This window comes from Henckelia pumila, chromosome 3, assembly GCF_033568475.1.
Source record: "Henckelia pumila isolate YLH828 chromosome 3, ASM3356847v2, whole genome shotgun sequence".
In the NCBI taxonomy this organism is placed as follows: domain Eukaryota; kingdom Viridiplantae; phylum Streptophyta; class Magnoliopsida; order Lamiales; family Gesneriaceae; genus Henckelia; species Henckelia pumila.
Window position 1 is genome coordinate 49,235,439 of NC_133122.1, and position 22,194 is coordinate 49,257,632.

General features: G+C 31.5%; 1 protein-coding gene and 1 long non-coding RNA gene across 4 annotated transcripts; one reads left to right on the forward strand and one right to left on the reverse strand.

The window, feature by feature from the left end:
* Positions 1–10,538: 10,538 nt before the first annotated feature.
* Positions 10,539–11,178, forward strand: LOC140893180 (uncharacterized). The gene is made up of 2 exons (XR_012153054.1): positions 10,539–10,881; positions 10,980–11,178. It is a non-coding gene; the product is annotated as an uncharacterized lncRNA (long non-coding RNA).
* Positions 11,179–12,012: 834 nt separating this feature from the next.
* On the reverse strand, positions 12,013–15,869 carry LOC140892775 (uncharacterized). 3 transcript variants are annotated; one of them, XR_012152909.1, is made up of 4 exons: positions 15,779–15,869; positions 15,177–15,254; positions 12,539–15,021; positions 12,013–12,301 (listed from the first exon to the last, which is right to left on the reverse strand). XR_012152909.1 is itself a non-coding variant. In XM_073301765.1 (3 exons), exons 2-3 carry the CDS (start codon positions 15,220–15,222, stop codon positions 13,142–13,144), a joined length of 1,926 nt encoding a protein of 641 aa, XP_073157866.1. In that variant the 5' UTR covers positions 15,223–15,254; positions 15,779–15,869; the 3' UTR covers positions 12,013–13,141. The 3 variants fall into 3 exon arrangements, 1 of the variants encoding a protein (XP_073157866.1); XR_012152908.1 differs by having other exon boundaries at positions 12,377–15,021; XM_073301765.1 differs by having other exon boundaries at positions 12,013–15,021.
* Between the last annotated feature and the right edge of the window lie 6,325 nt (positions 15,870–22,194).

The following is a 22,194-nucleotide window of genomic DNA, read 5'->3' on the forward strand; positions in this document are numbered from 1 at the left end:
GTTGTATTTAATCTAGTAAATCGTTGTTCCTACGAATTAATAAATTCAAAAGCAGAAATTATTAACCATAGTTGCTTCACAAATTATATGAATCAAACGATTACGGATTTGATATCTAATTTAGCTTCAGATTGTATGAAAAAATTGTGATCAAGCCAATAATTAAACACACTAGCATAACAATCAATTCCAAACAATTCTTCATACTCAAATAAAAATTAAATGATGAACGAATCAAAATCTCACAAGACAAATAAAATTTCAAGGATTCGTCTTTCTCAACCAAGAATTAAAACTTAGTCACTGAAATTCATGAAATCTATAGAAAAATTGAAGAAATAAATTAAATATAAGAATAAAGATGAAAATTTAGTAGCCAAACGTGTTCAATTCATTTCTGCCGTCTAAAAGATTATCCAAAGATCCTAAAATTTGAGTGCTAGGAGTTATTAATGTATAGACTAGTCCTTCCCAAGCTTCTTTCCTCTTCAAAATTAAATTTTTTCCTTATTTCTGTCGCGCTCGAGCGCGAACTTTTCTACCCAAGTATAAATTTTCCACCCAGGCACAGCGCGGGTGCGCCTATCGTCGTCTCTTCACATCGCGGGTGCGCCCTGCATGCGCTTAATTTCCTCATCTTTTCTTGTGCGCTCGAGGGGGTAAAAGTTCCGCTCGAGCGAGAAATGCTCTGTCCAAAATCAATTTTTCTTCCGCTCGAGCGAGATTTTTGCATGCTCAACCGCCCATATTTCTGATTTTTCATCCTTTTCTATTTTTTTCTTCTATCCTTTGCTCAAATTTGTTTCTTCTTCCGATATTAAATCACAAACTATGATTAGAAATTATACAAACTCATTTAATCACTCAGAATTCTCTTAATTATACCAATTAACTCACATAAATATAAGAAAATATCACCACGTCATTCCCCCAAAATTTATTTCACTGAAATCGAATAGAAATGCAATTATTGGTGCTCCAACACAATAAGATCAAGAAATCCACAACAAAATTGCAAAGAAAAAAAAAAGATAGAGAAGGAAACTGATGATGTCGGAATTTTACCTCGGGTTCGGTCTGGTAGAATGGATCCTCCAACTCCTTTATGAAGCAGGTCGGGTCAGGCTCCACGTAGATCTGCACGAGCAACAGTTAGGTCAAGGGGCGCCGAAGGTGTTTTTGGCGTGACCCCTCCGATGGCTAAGTCAGTGGCTTGAAGGCAGAGAGTATGATTAATGCGAAAAATGAGATATATGAGTGCGTGAATGTAAAAGTGAGTAATGAATAATGAATCCATAACAGTACCTGTATTTATAAGAAAAATAGAGTAAGTTACCTAGTCGAACTATAACATGTCCTGAAGTAGGACTCTTCATTCATTGGTCTGTCCTTGAGTTTATCTCTATCTCATTCATATCTGTGCAATGACCAAGCCTATCTTCAATGTATTTGAATCTTACTTGAACTAAAAAACATATCAAGCCCACTGGGCCCCAGCTCGGGTGGGTCGGCCCATTAACAGCAGTTCAGGTGTTGACGTGCCCTAACAGGTAGAAAATTGGGCTGGACCTTATATCTAATAATAATCCTATAATTGGGCCAACCCTCTTAAACCCATATTAAACGGATTCGAGTTAAAATAATTTCCCAGAGTAACAGAAACAAATCCAAAAATACAAATAAAAATCAAATAAAGGGTAGAGAGGCGTACATACCTCGTAAGCCTAAAGGGAGAGGGGAGGAAATCTTCTGCTCCGTTCCAAACAATGCTACATTTGCTCTAATAAGACTCATCTTTATAAATTATTATTAAAAATTAAACGCATCAAATATTATTATACAAAAATACAATGTACGTATTACGTAAACACAAAAAAAATGTTCATCTATATTTTTAGGCGGTGCTGAGACGCTAGTTAGATGATTGTCCATCACCCTAATTTTTAAATAGTTAAAGCTTCTGCTAGTTATATCACATTAATTGGATATCTAGGCCGCATAATAGTCGTCTAGATCGCCTAATTGCTGCTCAGGCGGCCATCTATATTTACATATAATATTTAAAATTTTTTAATTTACTTTTTTTAGAAAAATATTATTTTACATATTTGTTTATCAATTTGTATCGGTTGAAGACGATAAATATTTCATTTATTTCGAGTATGAGTTCAACAAGAGCAATTAGATGTTTAGACCCAAAAAAAACATCACTTAATTCGATAAAATTGGGCCGAAGGTATTTCAACTCTTTTTTTGTGTTTTTTTACGTAAATATTTCAACTCTTTTTAAATGCCCATCAATTTGTTTTCATAATAGGACATTGATATATGCTAATTTGATTAAGATATGAGTACCTATAATATTCTATTTCTTGTTATACGAAGGGAATACAATGATAATTATTTACGATAAATCACAATTGATCAGTATTTCCATGTGCTAGTTAATGATATATATTTTAATGCAAAGTTTTTTTTTTTTGTTTTTTTTGTTTTTAAGTTTTAATGCAAAGTTATAAATTAATCAATAATCATGACTCACATATTTTACAAACAACAAAAGCCATAAATTGTTTTTGAATAGAATGTGTGTTAATTTATTTTTCATTGATTTAGTAAATCCTTATTCATTTTCAGGCCCTCAGTTCAGTCAGTTGTTGGAAGGGAAAAAAAATCATATTTTAAAATAAGACAAATGAATGTGAGTGTCAGGCGGATTTCTTGGGGTTATTTAAATAAATATAATAAATTTAAATTTTTTTTTAACAAATATAACAAATTTTAAAATTTTAAAAAAATATAATAACATGAGGTTTTAGACCCGCTTTATTGAGGAGTTGGGGTTTGAGACCCCGACTACTCATTTGTTATTTTCGAAGAGTCGGGGTTTGAAACCCCAACTCTTCATTGTATATACATTTATATTTTATTTATATATTTATATATATATATATATTCAATTTTACCCTTATTATTTTTTGGTTTTATATTTGCATCTATAGTTGTTCTACATGTTTGGAAAAAGTTTGTAATATAATCGAACTTTTATAAAAGAAATAATAGTCAAAATAGTCTTGTAAGTTTTTTTGTTTTGTGATTTGGTCATGTAAGTATTTAATTTTGGATTTTGGCCTTGTAAGTTAAGCTATGTTTTGGTATTTATTCCTTTTTCATTTAAACAATATTTTTATAACTAGGTCAGTGATCGAACCAGTCTAACTTAAAAAACGATCCAATCGATCAAAATTTTTTTACTGCACAGTCGGACCAAAAAATCGTTTATATAATTTAATATAATTAATAATATATTTTAAATTATAAAAACCTAAAAAATTTATATAAATAGTAAAAAATTTATTTATCGTCGTTTGAAAAATAAATACTATATAAATATATTAAAAATATTACTTATAATTATATATTTTTTATAAAATAAATAAATTAATTAAAAAACTCTAAATTAATAAATAATATTTTTAACGAAAAAAAAATTTCAAATAACCATGTATATATAATAAAATATTAAATTAAGGTTATAAAATAAAAAACTATTTAAAAAAAAAAATCAAAAAATCGATTTTTTGGTTCTTAGTCGGTTCTTGACCGATTCTGTTCGGTTGAACGGTTAAAACGGTTTTTTGGAGTGTTTTAGACCAGACCGGTGACCGATTCATGGTCGAACCGGTTGAACCGATCGGTCAAATCTGATTTTGAAAACATGACATTCAAGTATTGACGCCACAACAGATACATCATCATTTTTCAATGTCCTGAAATTTTTTAGTTCGCACGTCATCATTTTCTGATTTCACGTCGATAATCCATGAAGAAAAGACTAAAAACCAAAATATAACTTAACTTATAGGACCAATATCCAAAATTAAATACTTAAATGACCAAAACACAAAATGAGTAAATATACATAAACATTTTGACTATATTCTCTTTATAAAATAACTAACATAATCGCACACACACATTGTGTGTGTATAAAATCATATAATATATTTAATATTATATATTATGTATAAATATTATTTTTTTGATAATATTTAAATTTATTTTTTATTTATAAAATAATATAAAAAATAATTTTAAAATTTATTTATCAATTTATCTTATCTATAGTGTTTAGTTGAGAAAAATATAAAAATTTGAAATATCAAAATTTTAGAAAAAAACTAATAAAAATAAAAATGTAATATTTATAACACATAAGATCAATCTCGGTAAATGAAAATATGGCGTCTACAGGGAAATTCTTAATAATAATAATAATAATAATAATAATAATAATAGTAATTTAGAGAAATTTTAATTAATCGATGAATTAATAAATTATTATTTTAAGAATATATTTTGTTACTCCTGAAATTGGTAGATAGACAATTGTTTACTTTTTTTTTAATTTATTAATTACATGTTTGAAAAGTGACGAGTATGGTTAATAGTATTTTTTTAAAAACGAAAGTTAGTAATATTTTAGATGTTTGGAATTTTACAATAATGTAGAACTTCTATAAATTAATAATATTTTGATCAATGATATTCAATTTTAGAAAGATATCAATTAACCGATAAATTAATAAATTATTATTTTAAAAATTATTTTTTGATTGAATGAACATGGTTTTGGTTATATATGTTTATTTTTATAGATTTTTATAAGAGTTTTTTAAAATAAAATTATAATTTTATTAATTTATTAAAACTATTAATTTAACATATCAATCCAAGTCGAGATTGAAAAAAAATTATTTTTTATAAAAATTATTAATTTATCAAAAATTAAATTTATGAAAGTTTATTTAATCTTTTTATTTCATTCTAAATTTTATTTAGAAAAAACATATATGCATATAAAACCTTAAAATTACTTTTTATAATTATTAATTATGAAAATAATAATTTTTTCAATCTCGATTTAGAAGATTCTTATATAAATCTATGAAAATTAATAAAACACAATTTTCTTATATAATTAATCTCTATATTCATTTTGAATCAACAATACTCTATAAATAATAAATTATTAATTTATCAATTAATTAATGCATTTTTAAATTAGTAAAATATCATCGTCGTTATATTATTAATTTATAAAAATTCCATTGTATTATAAAAATTTTAAACAACTAAATTTTTTTAATCATAATAATCGTTTTTTTTTTAACATGCAAAAATAATTAAATTTGTAAATATAAAACTAAAAAATACTAATGAAAATAATTAATATTACACACACACACACACACACATATATATATATATATATATATATATAATATAGGCTATGAGGAGTAGGGGTTTCAAACCTCGACTCCTCGAAAATAACAAATGAGGAGTCGGGGTCTCAAACCCCAACTCTTCAAGGAAGTGGGGTTTCAAACCCCACGTTATTATATTTTTTAAAAGTTTTAAAATTTGTTATATTTGTTTAAGTTTTTTTAAAATTTATTATATTTATTTAAAAAATCCGATTTCTTGCCCTAATAATTTTCTACAAAAACACACATTATTCAACCTTGAAATGTTCTCGGTGAGTTCTTTAATGAAAAAGGCCTAATCAAGGCCTGCAAGGCTGCAAATATGTGCTTGCTTTTCGTTTATCGGGATCTTTCATGGGGTAAGTTAGATCCTACTTATATAGGCATTGTCTTGACGTAGATTTAATGGTGTACATTTACCAATAAATATGGGGTTAATTATTTTTTAGTGGACCTCGCATATATTGATAAATGAGTACTCTTAGATCTATCACGAGGGTAATGCCTGTAAAGATAGGTTGAAATGAACCCTTTCATGGTGCCTTAATTTTAGTGTCATGCGCTACAAGAAAGACAATATTGGGGTGAGGAAGGATGTCCAAAAAGTCTCTGTTGATCGAATTGGCAATCCATTAATGATTGAATATTGATGCATGCATGGTGTGTGTATATATATATATATATATAAATATGTAACACCCGAAAATTTTAATACGTAAATTCGCATGCATAATTAGGGAAAATAATTATTTAAAAATTTATATTTGGGTTAAATGACATTTATGTGTTATTATGTGAATTATATGCATGATTTAAATTTATTTTATCATTTAACCCGCAGTTATGGTATTTTTGGATTTTTAAGAATATTTATTATTTTGATCGCGTAGACGGTACCGTGGACGGACGAGATACCAAAATTCTTAGCCAAAAATATTTTATGAGTTTATGAGCCTTAAAATCTTATTTTAAGGTATTTTGTCAAGAAAATTTTAGTATTTAGATATATATTTATTTAATAATTGATTTTTGGCCAAAATAAGTCATTTTATTGACTTTTATTAATATTTAAAAATCCCTCAAGTCTTAATTTCGGGATAATGGTTTTTAGTATCAGATTATTATGATTTTTAAGAGTTTTAAAGATTTTTCTTAATGTATAATATCTTTATTTTGAGTAATATCTACTATTATATATTATCTACCCAAAATTTAAACCTAAAACACTCCCTAATCTATTCCAAACCCCATCAGCCGTCTTCCTCCCCCATTCTCACGATCCAAAAACCCCCAAGATCCCATAGACTTTCCTTCAAGAAATTTAGAAGTTTGGTGGCTCGTTCTTCGTCCCGGTGCTCCCGCAATCGCGTGTTATTCAAGGAAAATTACGAAAGGCATGTTTAATTCTTTTCTCAACACCATATAAGCTATTATTTTGGTTTTTACAGCAGAAAGTTTGTGGTATATATGTTTGTTGTTCAGACTTATATGCAGATGGTATTTTTCTTTCCTTTTTCTCACGTTTTGCTTGATCTTTCATGAGTATGATCACGTTTTTTATGCATGGTAAAGGTCCAGGCGGCTAATCCACATCTGAGGGAATGTCTTAGGGTCCTTGTGGTCGAGTGGTCCTGTTGGTTTTGTCCATGGATGGTCTGAAACGAAGCACTTCTCCTCTAGTGCACCAGATCGCGCAGATTTGTGTTCTGAGGGAGAAGGCTTCGTTCTCCCTCCTCAGTACATGGTTTGGGGTGAGGTCTAAAGGGTTTGAACCCCCTAAATGTTGGCTAGGATTGAGAAGTGGTTTCACGGAAAAATATGGCCGGAGTAGGGAGAACGATCGAATTTACGGCAGCCGCTCAGGGCTGGGCGCGAGCTGGGGGATAGCCTGTTGCAAGGCTTCGTTCTCCTTCCTCGGACCACCGTTTGGGCTGATTCTTGTCTTGTTAGAACCGCCTAGGAGTAGGTTAGATGTGTGTGGTAATACTTCGGCCAGTGGTGGCCCGAGTTGGCCGGCCAATCGCCGGAAGTAACTGCTGCTCGCCCAGCCGAGAAGAGAAGGAGAGGGGTGATCGGGTTTGGGTTTTGGGGGGGTTGCTGGGTCGGGTTATGGGTCAGGGTTGAGTGCTGGGTTGGGTCAAGTAGTCATGGGTCGGGTTAAGTCGGTCCGAGTCCGGGTTAGGTGGGCCGGGCTTGAGTATTTTAATTTTTAAATGTTTAATGTTTTAATTGGTTTTTGGGCCAATTAATTAGAAATAAAATTATTTGGACCTCCAAATAATTTTATTTGGGCCTTAAATAATTTATTTAAGTTAGCACAATGATTTTTATGGGCTTGGGAGTTCATGAGAATTTTTTGGGCCAGTCAGTGGATTTTGGGCCAGTCTAGAGTTTTATTGGGCTTAAGTTAAGTAATTGGGCTTAAATATTTTATTTAGGTCAAGTTAAGTTTAATTAAGTTATTTGGGCTAAAATATGATTGTTGGATTTTATTTAAGTTTAATGGGCTTAGAGTGAGTGATCAGCAGTCTGGACCAACCCATGAAAATAAACTAAGTCCGGAATATATATTTAATTATTTTTATGCATGAAGTCTATTTTAAGTAAAAGTATATTTATTATTAAAATTAATTAAATATATATTACGGACATATTTTAAGTGCATGCATACATGAAATATTTTATGATGTGTTTATGATTAAGAATTGAGCATGAAAAATATTTTTATGGAAATTGAAGTGATGTGACAGCATAGAAGTGGTTTTACCACTGACACAGAGGTAGTTCTACTACCGGCATAGAAGTGGTTTTACCACTGGCACAGAGGTAGTTTACTACCAGCATAGAGGTGGATTTATCCACCGCCACGTACGATGGTTCTTTAGACTGATCAGTCGGCACAGTTATTAGTCACATTCATGGATATGACCATACTCAGTTTTTATGTTTATGACATGCTCAATTATGTTAAGTATGATGAAGAAAGTTATGTTATGTTTATGATTTATGATTCAACATTTATGTTATGAAAAATGTTTCCATGCATGCTCATGTACATGTATATGTATTAGTATCTACGTGATACATTATTTTTAACCTTGTTATAAAGGATTAGACATGTTGAGCCCCTAGGCTCACTACGCTTATATGGTGCAGGTGAGCATGATGACATTTATGTAGCTCCTATCGGTGGGGAGGACGTATAAGCTCACGGAGCAGTGGACCCCGTGACCGTCGCAGTTATTTAGATTATTGCATTGAGTTTTGAAACATGATTTATTTTACTATTGTTTCCGCGTATGAAATTTTTCAGCAGTATTGTTTATTATTTTAAATTGATGCATGAAACATTTTTAAAGATTTATTTATTTAATATTTTTTTAGGTTACTTAAGAAAACTATGTTATTTTTATATACATATATGTATGAGCGTATATGTATGGTATTATTTTTAGTATATTAAAATAAAATAAAATAAAAAAAAAGTTTTTCCGCATTTTATTAGTAGTAGGCGTTTCAAAATATGTGTGTGTGTGTGTGTGATGTTAATTTGTTATGAAAATTGTGTTTAATTTGCTGCATGCATGCAATGTGTGCGTGCGTGTGTTGGATTTTAATTATTTGATTTTTGAACTTTGGTGTTCGAGAATTTAATTTATTTGTATATTTTAGTATTTGAATTATAATTTGTATTTGTAATTTTGTTATATTTTTTTGGTGACAAAAATCAATTATTTATGTTTCCTTAGTTTGATATATGATTTTTATAATGTTTGTGTTATACATTTGTTTTTTAGCTTTAGGTTTTTTTTAGTATTTCAATACAATTGTTTATGTTATTATTTTTAGTTGCAAGAATTTCAATTTTTAATCATTATATGAAATTATTGTATTGATTCTTTATTATTGAAAAAATATTTGACAGTAAATAAAAGCAGTATTTAATCTTATATTAAAATCTAAAATACGTTTTATATTGTATTTATATTAAATATATTTCATCTCAACAATCAATCTTTTTTTATTATTTAAATTATTTTTGTATTTGTTTTGTTAGATTTGCACGATGAATTATAAAGGAAATTTTTTTTTTTTGAATCTAGCTAGTAATTCAAAGAGAAAAGGAAAGCAAGACATGCAATAGATTTATTAAATTATATATACATTGGTGATCATTATGTACTTAATTTATTACCAGTTCGTGTGTAATATTTTTAAATTTAATAAAAAAATTTATATAAACCTTGAATTAGCCAATGATCTCTAATCTTTTGAAGAAGACCTTGCATGTTATACTTATGTTCACCATGCATGGTTAGCTTTTAAGTTTACTTGGTACATTATCTATACTATCTATACTATATCTATACTATATTATAATACTTGAGACTCCTAGAAAAACCGCTCATGGGAACACCATCTTTTGTTTCCTGTTTTGCCCCTCCTTCACTTCTTATATTATTCCATAATAATTACCCTTCCTACACACAATCCCCACTAAAAACCTCTCACTCACTCCAATTTCACATTTAAAAAAAAAAAACTTTTTTTTATAATACACTAACTCCAATCATCTCACGATTTTTTAATTTTCTTCATATTTTCATTTGGCTTCTACATTTTATTTTTCGTATGATTTTTTTCCCAATAACATGTTAATCAGAAGAACAAAAAAAATTCAGAAAGATAAAATAAGAAAGTGATCATAACTGAAAATTTTTTGTTGCACACACAACACATGTGCTACGTTTACTAGCAAGAATTAAAGTTTGGGAAAAAATTGCAATGGATTGCATTGCAGACCAACACGGTAATAGTGAAAGGGGCATAATTAAAGTACTGGACCTTGAAACAATAATAATTTTTTTAAAGCTATAAACAATAATATTCCTAAATATATAACATGTTAATGTAAATAATGTTATTGTAGAATTTTTTTCAACATTCCAAAAAGAAAAACATTTTCTAGAAAAAGGAATTTCCAACATTCTTGAGCAGATTTTTTTTCCATTCTGAAATAGACGAGAGAAAAAATATATAAAGAATTTAATGGTCTATTTTGGTTGGCTGCATAAATTACACACAAAACTTAATGGTCTATTGGGATAATTCTCAAATATATTCTTATTGTTTCTCTATATTCCCAATTTTATCCCTCTAGTTTACCATGTGCCAATTTTATCTCTCATGTTTTAACTTTTATCTCAATGTTATCCTCCACGTTATCTACACGTTAAAATTGTTAACGGCATAACAGGAGATTCACGTGCCTTCTTTATTTGCCCCAAAAAAAGAATCTCCTTCCACAATCCCTAAATTCATCGATCTCTTATGTCCATTCTCACACAAAGTGCTCGACTATTGCGAAATCGTGAAAAGCTTTTTGGGTAAGCCGTCTTGGACAACTGTAAGTGATGATTTCCACCTGGATTCACCACTCAACTTTGAATCTCTACTGTAATTCTTGTTTCAGAGATGGATTATAGCTAAGAAATTGTATTTTGCTCTCTTTCATTTGCCTTCCTTTACCATTTGTAATTTTACCAAGATTCACCGCTAGGCTTTGAAATAGTTCGTCGAGACAGTCATGATAGTTATTTCCGAGACAATGATGGTGAGCAATTTGATTTAAGTTTGCTGTTGTAATTTCAAAATATAAATAGTTATTGATATTGATATGTTTTTGTTTGTGCAATTTTTGTTGTATTGTAGGAGAAGACATGTTTTCGTGGGACGGAACCCAGACAAATATCAAGATGATGTGGTTTTTCAAAGTTTGGCTCATGATGTATTTTTAAGTTCTTGTATCAAGTTTTTCAATGTTGCTGTATTTCTAAGTTATTGTATCAAGTTTATTTAAATTACCATTATCCATTTGTGTCAATGATATTTTCTGTCATTTATCAATTTATATGCAGACACCGATTTTGTCCTATTATTTATCCAAGTTTTGAGTTTTTGGAGTTTTTGCTCTTCCACTTCTTATTAAAATAACCCCATTAATATTTACTGAAATTTATTGAAACAAGAAAACAATGAAGTACAAAATAAACAATCCCTTCTGACCTTTCAATTTGAGTTAACTAAAATTCATTTTTTTTTTCTACCAAAAAGGATTATTTATACATAACAGCTCAGAGGGAATTGTTTATGGTAACCCACAAACTTCATCGTGAGATAACATGGACTAATCTTCATCATCTTCTTCGCCGGCTTTTTCTCGCCGCTGCAGCTCCTTTCTTCACCGACAGCTTCAGATAAACCTTTTTGGACTCGATTTTTGGCTTTCGGCCTTTTATATCTCGCCTTCGGCTCGAGTATTACAAAGATAACGAAAAAACTAGAGAAATATCTATACGTTTTTGCTCTTCCACTTCTCGTTAAAATAACCTTCTCGTGTTCTTCTCCATCCATTTATGGAGCATACAAGCCAACTGAAAATTGGCAATTTCATCTTCAGTTGGAAACATGGAAACACCAATAACTCTTTACTGGATCAAGGATTCCAGTACGTGGTTTTATCTCGAACTACCAATATCAACGATAGGCCAAACCGACTCACAAAATAAAATGTAAAATAACTAAACAAGAAATGAGAAATAGAATAAAACACGACCAAATACATGCTCCAGTAGTAAACCAAAATACATGCTCCAGTAGTCACATTTCAAAAAAGTTTGAATTCTATTGGTAACAAAACAATAGTTAAAACATTACTGTGTTTGAGGCATGTATCATCATAAAACACCATCAAAACCAAAATATATAACTTCTAGTGTAGTACCAAAAAAAACAGTAGCGATAAGGCCAATTCAAGTCTTGCTTATAGAGGCTGCTGAAGTTGATCCAACACATTTTCTTGATGCCGATTTAATTTTTGAACTCTCTCTCGCATCTAGATGGGTACTTGAGAGTGGAATCGACTGACTCTTCTTTTTTTTCTTACCTACGCAGTCTTTGAGTTTGGAAACGGTCACAAAGTTTTTCACTCGTCTCACGAACATTGGATTTAAGATATTTGTAGCATTGTTAACCTGAAATAAAATCAATAATATGTCATATGTCATTTTTCAATGCAAAAAAAGAAAATATGAGTAAATGTTATCAACTTATATTTAGCGACGATGTAGTGTGGAGCTAATTTCATCTCCAGTTTTCAAACCAACCCGCGAGGTTGGCTTTCTCACCTGTACGGAGCAAAATTAATTGATATGAGTAGTAGACAAGTGGAAATATAGTTAAGTTCTAATATTTTTATGTGACATATGTACCTGTAATTTTTTTCTTCTGATTGGTTCTGAAGCAACAACATGTGTTGATTGGCTTTGTTGTGTTGTTGGTTCATGCACAGTATTTGTGGGTTCTTTGCATGTCCTCTGGTTGTGGCCATTGCCTCCGCATTTCTTGCACTTGTTGTTTCTTTTAACTCCACGCAAATGTGTTCCGCTGGAACTAGGTGGTTCGTCTCTTTCCCATCTTCTCAATTTCGCAGGTCTGCCCATTTTTTCTTTATACACCGGTGGTAATAGAGGTGGCAATTCACATTCAGGCCATAGATTAGCACCAGTAATGGGCAAAATAGATTTTTCGTAGCATCTCTTGTATGCCTCGATCCCGTAGTAAGGATGAACATAATCTTGTGGATCTTGATATTTAAACCAAATGGCACATACCGCATGTTGGCAAGGGATGCCAGTCAAGTCCCACTTTCTGCAACTACAAGATTTCTTACCCAAGTCAACAGTGTGTTGACCAGAAGGTCCATTAATATGGAATTGCGTGTGATCAGCTTGCATCGGACTATGTGTTGTTGCATCCATGCAAATCTTCGCCATTTATTTTTTAATTTTTGGGCAAACTTTTCCGTCCCATTTCTAAGCCTTCTCCCTATTAAGCTGAAATCGCACCATCAACAAATTTCTTATAGCTTCAAACATCGAGATTATTGGCTTTTCTCTGGCATCAAGTATCAAACTATTAAAGCACTCACACATGTTATTCAAAAGTACATCACACTTGGGCGTTGTGGTAAAATGTGACCTAGACCAATGTTCAACGGGTTTCTTCGCCAACCACTCATACGCCCTCTCATCAATCTTTTTCAATTTGTCCATGCTTTGACGAAACTCTGCAATTGTTGTTGTTTTGGCTGCTTCCCAAAGTGCATTTTTCACAGCCACACCTCTGAAACCATCGTTTTTCATGTTACTATGTAAATGTCTAACATAAAAACGGTTTTCCGCAGCAGGAAACAAACTTTCGAATGCTGGAATTAGACCTTTTTGTTTGTCCGACATGAAGGTCCATGCATATTGATCATCAAAGCCTATATCAGAGTCCAATAACTGTAAAAACCACATCCAACTATCTTTTGTTTCTCGTTCTACCAGCGCATAACAAATAGGAAAGATATTATTATTGGGGTCTAGCCCAACTGCTGCTAAAAATTTCCCACCACTCTTACTCTTCAGAAAGCAGCCATCAACACCGATCAGAGGTCTACATGCTTTCTTAAAACCTTCTTTGCACGCAGAAAAACAAACGTACATACGTTGAAACCTTGTACAATCATTATCCTCTGTCAATTTTAAAATCACTGTGGCACTTGGATCTACCCTTTTCAACTCTGCACAATAATTTCTAATCTTACTGAATTGTTCATTAACAGCGCCTTGCACGATGTCAATGGCCTTTCTCTTTGCCAAATAAGCTTGCTTCCTCGTAATAGATATTTTTAGGCTGTCGTCAATCTCCTGTTTGAACTCTGACGTCCCCAATTTTGAGTTTGTTTTAAACTTTTTTGAAAAAGTCTTGGCCAGCCAACTTGAATTGGCATTTCTATTTTTCAAATTCCAAAAACAACTGTTGTGTTTGGGCTGAAAAGTCTTTATTTGCCAACAACTGTCATTTCCCATTGGTGACACATGAACTACCCATTGACAACCTTCGTTTATACACTTAACTCTGAGCCTCGTATGATCAATTTTAACGAACCTCACCGACATACCCCTTCTAATGCAGTGAGTTTCAATTGCAAATTTAGTCTCATCTCTTGAAGTAAAAATCATTCCAACCTTCAAATCGGGGTTCTTTCCATCCTTGATGGGGTCAAACATGAGAAATTTCTGGGATTCATCATCATCATCATCATCATCATCAGATCCCAAATTACTGTCTAATTCATCACTTTGAACACAATCATCATCACCTTCTTCATTTTGCATCATAGATAACACCTCATTAGGAATTTCTTCCTGATAAGCAACCATTTCATCCCCATACATATTTGCATCAGGATCATCAAAGTCGTTATCACTATCATAAAACATATCTTCCTCATCATCGTCGCCATCATGGGTTCCACCACACCCCTCATCTTCAACTTCTATATTAACATCATAAACTAATTCTGAATTTGAAGCACTTTCATCGACATGTTCTATATATAACTCCACTTCACAGTGATTTGGGATGTGCTTTTTAATGGCCGATACATCAGTGTTTGTTTCCATATATCTACCATTACTCAAATTATCCCCTATTTTGTGCCAGAACTTAAGACTCACTTTTTCTTTCTCTTTGCAGCCTAATTCCTCGGCAAAACCTAACAAGTGAAACATCTGGATTTTATTGCCGTCGACAAAGTCAAAGCGATCAATATTTCCTCCAACATATTCCTTCGATGTCCTCGTACCTTTCATTGTTCCATCATAAAATATTTTCAAGGTAAAAAAATCAGGTTCTCCAAGGAAACCTGTAAATTAAAAAAAAACAATCAAACATACAAATAAAATAAATTTAGGAGTAAAATCTAAGAATCTAAGAAATAATTAAATAAGCTTAATTTTACAATAATAAATATAATATACTTCATAGAATGAAGATATCAAAAGACAAAAGATACAATACCATAATCTGGGGTGAACTGCAGGAAGCATCTACTTCGTCTAGCCATCACAGCTCAACTCCTAATTTTTTTAGATTGTCCTACAAAGATATAATAGATATTGTCAACCATTTGATTATTCATTCAAATAAATTGTATATTTACCATATTCATGATATGGTCTAAATTGGTCTTAACATATCTCTTGAGTTTAAAACTAGTATAAAATTGTCTACAAATTGGAATCCATAATATTTGATCTGTGCATTGATTTTAGAGAATTATTTGGAGGGGATAATAATCATTAATTAATTATCTCTAATCTCCTTGACCAATATATTCATACATTTACAAACTACAGTTTATTAAACACGTTCGTTGATTTGATTTCTTACTTTTACAAATTGGCCAAAATACTTGCAAGAAAACAGAACTACAACCCATCATTTTTTTTTTCTAAATAATATATATGAAAAGAAAAAACAATAACTTTTGTTGGTCGGACAGTGGAACTAACATTATATTTAATTTTGGGTTGTATGTATTTCAATAACAATCGTGAAAAAATAAATTAGTGTGGAGATTCAAAGTTGAGTGGTGAATCCAGGTGGAAATCGTCACTTACAGTGGTCGAGTACTTTGTGTGAGAATGGACATGAGATATCGATGAATTTAGGGATTGTGGAAGAAGATTCTTCTTTTTGGGGCAAATAAAGAAGACACGTGAATCTCCCGTGTATCTGCCGTTAACAATTAACGTGTGATAACATGGAGGATAACATTGAGATAAAAGTTAAAACATGAGGGATAAAATTGGCACATGGTAAACTAGAGGGATACAATTGGAAACATAGAGAAATTATAAGGATATATTTGGGAATTATCCCTGGTCTATTTTGGTTGGCGGTATAAATTACACACAAAACAGATTCATCGGTATTTTTAATATATACTAGTACTCGAGAACACGCGTTACGTGCTTATGCAATACGTTTTTTAAAATAAAAAACAAAGAAAATAGAAAATTATTTTGAAAAGTGTTTTTTTTAAATAAATAAATTAACTTTATAAACGTGATATTTTCATAAATAAGTAGTTATCAATGAACAAATAAGATGATATTTTAGTAATTAAATATATACTAAAGGATACAATAAAGAAGATTTTTTTTTTTGAAGGACAATAAAAAAAATTAACCATACCAATATACTAACCCCTCAACGTAACGTTAATAGAATATAATAGAAAGAATAGATATATATTATAAAAGATAAACACGATTAAAACAATAGTTTGTAAGCCCAAATTGACGTAGTGCACCTAAGTAGAGTGGACTCAGACAAATGGATTGCAGTTTTGGCCCAACCCTTTAAACACCACGAAGATTGGGCCAAAGGTATTTCAACTCTTTTTAAGTGCCCATGATTTTTTTCATAGTAGGACATTGATATATTCTAATTTGATTAAGATATAAGTACCTATAATCTATTTATTGTTATACCAAGGGATACAATTATAATTATTTACGATAAATCACAATTGGTCAGTATTTTCATGTGCTAGTTAATGATATATATTTTTAGAGCAATGCTACATGTACAACCAAATTTGTATAACACATCTTACACCATAAAAAAATCAATACAAAAATTTTATTTATCAAACCTCATGATACATTGAATACAAAATCTCATGATATAACATCAAAATATCACGATATAATAAAAAAAACTCACAATATAATTTAAATATCGTTGTACGAGATATTGGTTGTACCTCTGACATTATTCACATTTTTAATGCAAAGTTATTAATTAAGCACGACTCACATATTTTATAAACAACAAAAGCCATTAATTGTAGTTGAATAGTTATAGAATGTATGTTGATTTATTTTTCATTGATGAGAAAATCCTTTTTCATTTTCCGGGAAAAAAAAGTCATATATATATATATATATATATATATATATATATATATATATAAAAGGTCTGAAAATAAGACAAATAAATGTGAGTGTAAGGCTGCTTTCAAGCCCCAATTTTCTACAAAAAAAACACACATTATTCAACTTCTTTTCTCGTTCTTTCTGGTTTTCATTGAATCTTGAATCCAAATGGCATAAAGTTAAAGTTGTTAGGACTGAAACTTCGTATTCAAATGTCCATATATTTTGTCGTACCACGAGAGGGTAACATGGCAATCGATGTTTGTGGGAAATTTTTTAAACCATATAAGAAAACAACACGAGAGAGAAAGCCCCACGGGGCATGGCACATTGGCCTAGCATTCACATGGTGATGGCTCCTTTTCTTTGACGTAATATACATGGATGGGCTAGCTATATATCAAGATTTCCAATTGTATTATGTGGGGAAATAATAATTATATTAAAGTTGATTTATATATATATAGATATATATCAATACTCTATTTATTAATTTCTTTACAAAATCAATTATATTCATATATCTATCTAGCTAGCTCGTGATGTGACTCAAATTTTAGATACTTTAGTCTCGGTTGCGTGCATGTCTAGTCGATATATATATACAAATGATCTTGTTTTTCTAAAAAAATTAGAATGTAAACTTAAAATTTTAATCTTACTAATTTTTTTTAAAAATAATTATATTTTCTTTACATAAATTTAATTTTTCTTGAAAAAATAAGAAGCTAAAATAAAAGATAATATTTTAAGAATTTAAAAATTACACCAAAATATGATTTTGTCTGTCTTACTACTCAAATATTATATATGATACAAATAAATAGATATAAATAGTATAGATATATCTAATGAGAAGTTTGCATAACTCGATTAGGGATGTAAACTAGGGTTGTGATACCGAACCAAAATACCGATTTTTCGGGATATCGTACCCAAATTTTTTCGATATATAGACATTTTTTTGACATATCGAATTTTTTTTGGGTATCTATACGGTATAACTATAGATTTTTTTCATATCAAAATTTCAAAATTTCGATATCGGTAACAATATGAATTTTTTTCATATCAATATTTTGGATACGGTATACCAAAAACTCACCCCTAAATTGTAAACGAATCGAGCAGGTTCACTATCTTTTTGAACCAACTCGATAAATATTTGATTCGTATTCGAACTTATCGAACTCGAGGCAAATCTGAACATGTTGAAATTTTTTTCGAATCGAACTCGAACAAATTTTTTTTTTTTAATAATTCGCTATATCTTTAATATTTTAAATATATAATATAATGATGTGACTCAAACTTTATGCATTAGTGTCGAATGCGTGCATGTCTAGTCTATATATATACAAGTAATCTTGTTTAAAAAAAATGAAAATGTAACATAAAATTTAAATCTTTCTGATTTTTAACAATTTTTTTTATATTTTATTTTATAAATTTAATTTTTCTTGAAAAATAAGAACCTAAAAAGAGAATATATATTTTAAGAATTTTAAAAATTACACCAAAATACTATTTTCTCTCTTACGACTCAAATATTATATATATAGTATAGATAGATGTAGTATAGGTATATCTAATGAGAAGTTTGCATTAACTCGATCGATCACGCAAAAGTTCATGCATATGATATTATGATCAGAAAAGCGAGTCAAATAAGCCTCAAAGTTAGTGGTAAATCCTCGATCTTTTATCCCTCGTTTTTTTTATCGCATCACATGAAGATTGTTGTATCATAAATTTAAGTCAAAACTTACGGACCAAGCACGAAAGTCTTCATAAATGAACACGTTTGTTTTTCCATATTTTCATGTGTAATTCCTCGCAATTTTCAAGTTTCGTGCCCACCCAACTTTTTCAACCTTTTTTTATTTTCCGACCCCAAACAAGGAATCCTCGAATTTTACACGATTTGGCTAGCTAGTTGTGGTCCCTTGATCCACAATTTTTTCAATTTTGTAAATCATTGCACATGAATATAATTTTACAACAACATATATATTCAAGCGTAAAAGTTTAAGCATCAAATTATAAAACAAAATACAAGACTGAAATGGGGGGGCCTTGGTTACACATGGGGTGGGGGTATGGATTATTTGATTCGTGGTGCGGGCCCAACCATAAGCTTAGATTCTTTCGCAATATGTTGGTTGGAAGCGTACACCTTTGGGGAATTATTATATTAATGTGCTTGTAAGTTGTAACTCCCATTTGCTCATATATCAACATATATGATAGATATATATATATAAATATATATGTTATATAATTTTGCTAAAAAAACATATATATAAATATATATTATATAATTTGAAAATCAATAATTTTTTGATCATATAACTTTGCAGCATATTACTATTCATGATGTGCAGCTCCTCTTATTGGCTGGCTGCACACAACTTTCGGACTTGAATGGTGGACAGCCTAATTGAGAATCATAGCAATTTTTCGAAAAATATAAAAGAAATAAAATTGATTTTTTAGTCTTGTCTTTTTGTAATTAATCTTAAGTTTATATGTTATTAAATTTCAGTTTTAGTAGTATATTATTTTTGGAAATTTTAGCTTTTTTCAGACTTGACGTTGACATGGAATGTAATGCTGATGTGGTGTTGTCTGTGTTGATATTTATAGTGTATATCATATCAACATTCTATATGTAAAAACAAAGATACTAAAATTTCCAAAATAAAAAATTACAGGACCAAGAGGCAAGAGTTGAAATTTAATAATATAGATGATCAAAATCGCAAATATACAAAAAAAATAAAATAAAATAATAATTGAACATTGACACATACAAAGTGTAGTAACCCAGATTCTATTTTAAGATAATAATATGTTAAACATGATTTAGGATTGGTAATTAACCAATTTCGGGGTTTAATCGGACTTCAGAATCAAGAATTGGATTTTCATTTTCTGAGCCAGTTCGGAAGGTCCGAAGAGGACTTCGGACGGCCCGAACTCAGCACACTGGGGGCTCCGAAGGTGAGTTTGTTGACTTCGGAGTTAAGGTATGTTCGGACGATCCGAACTAGGATCGGACGGCCCGAACTGCCTCATGCCATGCAAGCAGGATTACTCAGCCATGGATTTTGACAAGTGTCAGACGTAGAGAAGTTCGGACGTTCCGAACTTGAGTTCGGAGGCTCCGAACCTGACGTGGCTTGCATGCATGCATTGAGTTGGATCGGACGATCCGAACCCCAGTTCGGAGGGCCCGAACTCGACCAGAAATTTTCCTATAAATAAGGACCTTCAGATTCATTTCTGATTACGAATTTCCGAGTTTCCTTCTTCAGTTATATAGTGTGAGTTATACACTTGAGGGCTCTATCGGTAATAGTGAGATTCTGGAATAACAAAGAAGTTGTTATAATCATCCAGAGTCAGCGACTCCAAAGGACTATCTACGGACGAAGGTATGGTCCGGGAATCTATTTAAGTTTTGGGAGTACTTAGTAGCTTAGTTAAGACTTATAGAACTTGTGTAGTGATACGGTGAATTTTTTAATATAGGCTTGGAACCTAGGATCTACTATACTTGAACTAGCCTAGAGGTACGTACACATTGACTGAGATTGCCAACGAGTATACATGTTTATATGTTGCATTTAATTGGCATTATTATATGGCATGATATATGATTTACCGTTTTCCATATTCATATGTCATGTGCATATACACGTTGAGCCTATACCTTGTTATACCTGATTATAGAGCCGCTCAGCTCTATACTCGATAGTTTGTCACTGAGAGTACTGCGAAGGCGGGGACATGTATGTCTGACTACTCTGGTGTACTAGACGAGTGTGGTCAGAGGTTGATCCGTGCGGTGGAAGCACTCATGTGGCGCCGGTACTGAGCATGACTTTTCAGATGATCTTTTACTAGTCATCATGTTGTATGCATTATATACATATGTTTACTCATATTTATGTACTGGGCGTTAGCGCTCACGTCCTATTGTTATCTTGGACACCCTATTTCACGGGGTAGGTCGCAGGATGGACGGAGCTGGTAGTTCAAGGCAGGACTAGGGAGCAGGAGCCTTGAGGAGTTTATTATACAGAAGGATTCAATATAGCTGTATAATGTTTACTTTTAAGTTTTTCGATATGGTTGTATCACTACAGTATTAAGCCTGGATATATTTTACTAAGCTGATATGTAATTTATGGATTATGTTTCCGTACGTTTTACTATGTTAAGTATTTTGTTGTATTAAGTTTAAATGCATGCTATTAGTTGCCAGTTAGTAGGTGATTCCTTGCAGGGTCACTACATTTTTTGTATCAGAGCATGCATAGATTTTGGGAATTAGTACTTGAGATTTAGTTTAGTCTTGAGTAATTCTTGCGCATTTGGGATTTTAATGTGCAATTTTTTTCAGGATATGACTGACGAGTGTCACGGTAGTGTTGGCCAGGGAGGTGGTCATCATCGTCATCATCGCTATCATGATGATCGATATCGTCCTCATGAGGGTAGACGTCGTTACTCTATCAATAAGTTTATGCAAATAGGACCGAAACCCTTGGTGGGAGGCGAGAAACCTGAACAGGCAAGAGGCTGGATGTCTAAACTCAAGAGTGCATTTCGAGCTTTTGATTGCACTGAGGAGCAGAAACTGAAAGTTCTAGAATTCGTTCAAGAGGATCGAGCACGCTTATGGTGGGATGCCAAAGCTACTCAAGCACGTACTGAGAGAGGACAGGTGACTTGGGGGGATTTCTGTCAGCAGTTTTAGAAATTGTATTTTCCTTCAGCAGTTCGACAGACACGATCTATGGAGTTGCTGACTCTGAGGCAAGGATCAATGACTATTGATCAATATCAGCAACGATTTCTTGATCTGCTACCTTTTAGTCCTCATATCAATGACAGTGATGCGTACAAGTATGATATCTTTCTGCAAGGCCTGAATCAAGATATCTACTCACAAGTTGTCGTATGTGATAATCCGATATCTTATGATACTTTGGTGAACCGTTGCCATCAAGTGGAGAACAGCAATAGGCGGGCAATGTTGATAATGCCAGGACAGCCTAGTGGATCTCTTGGGCCTAGGGCTCAAT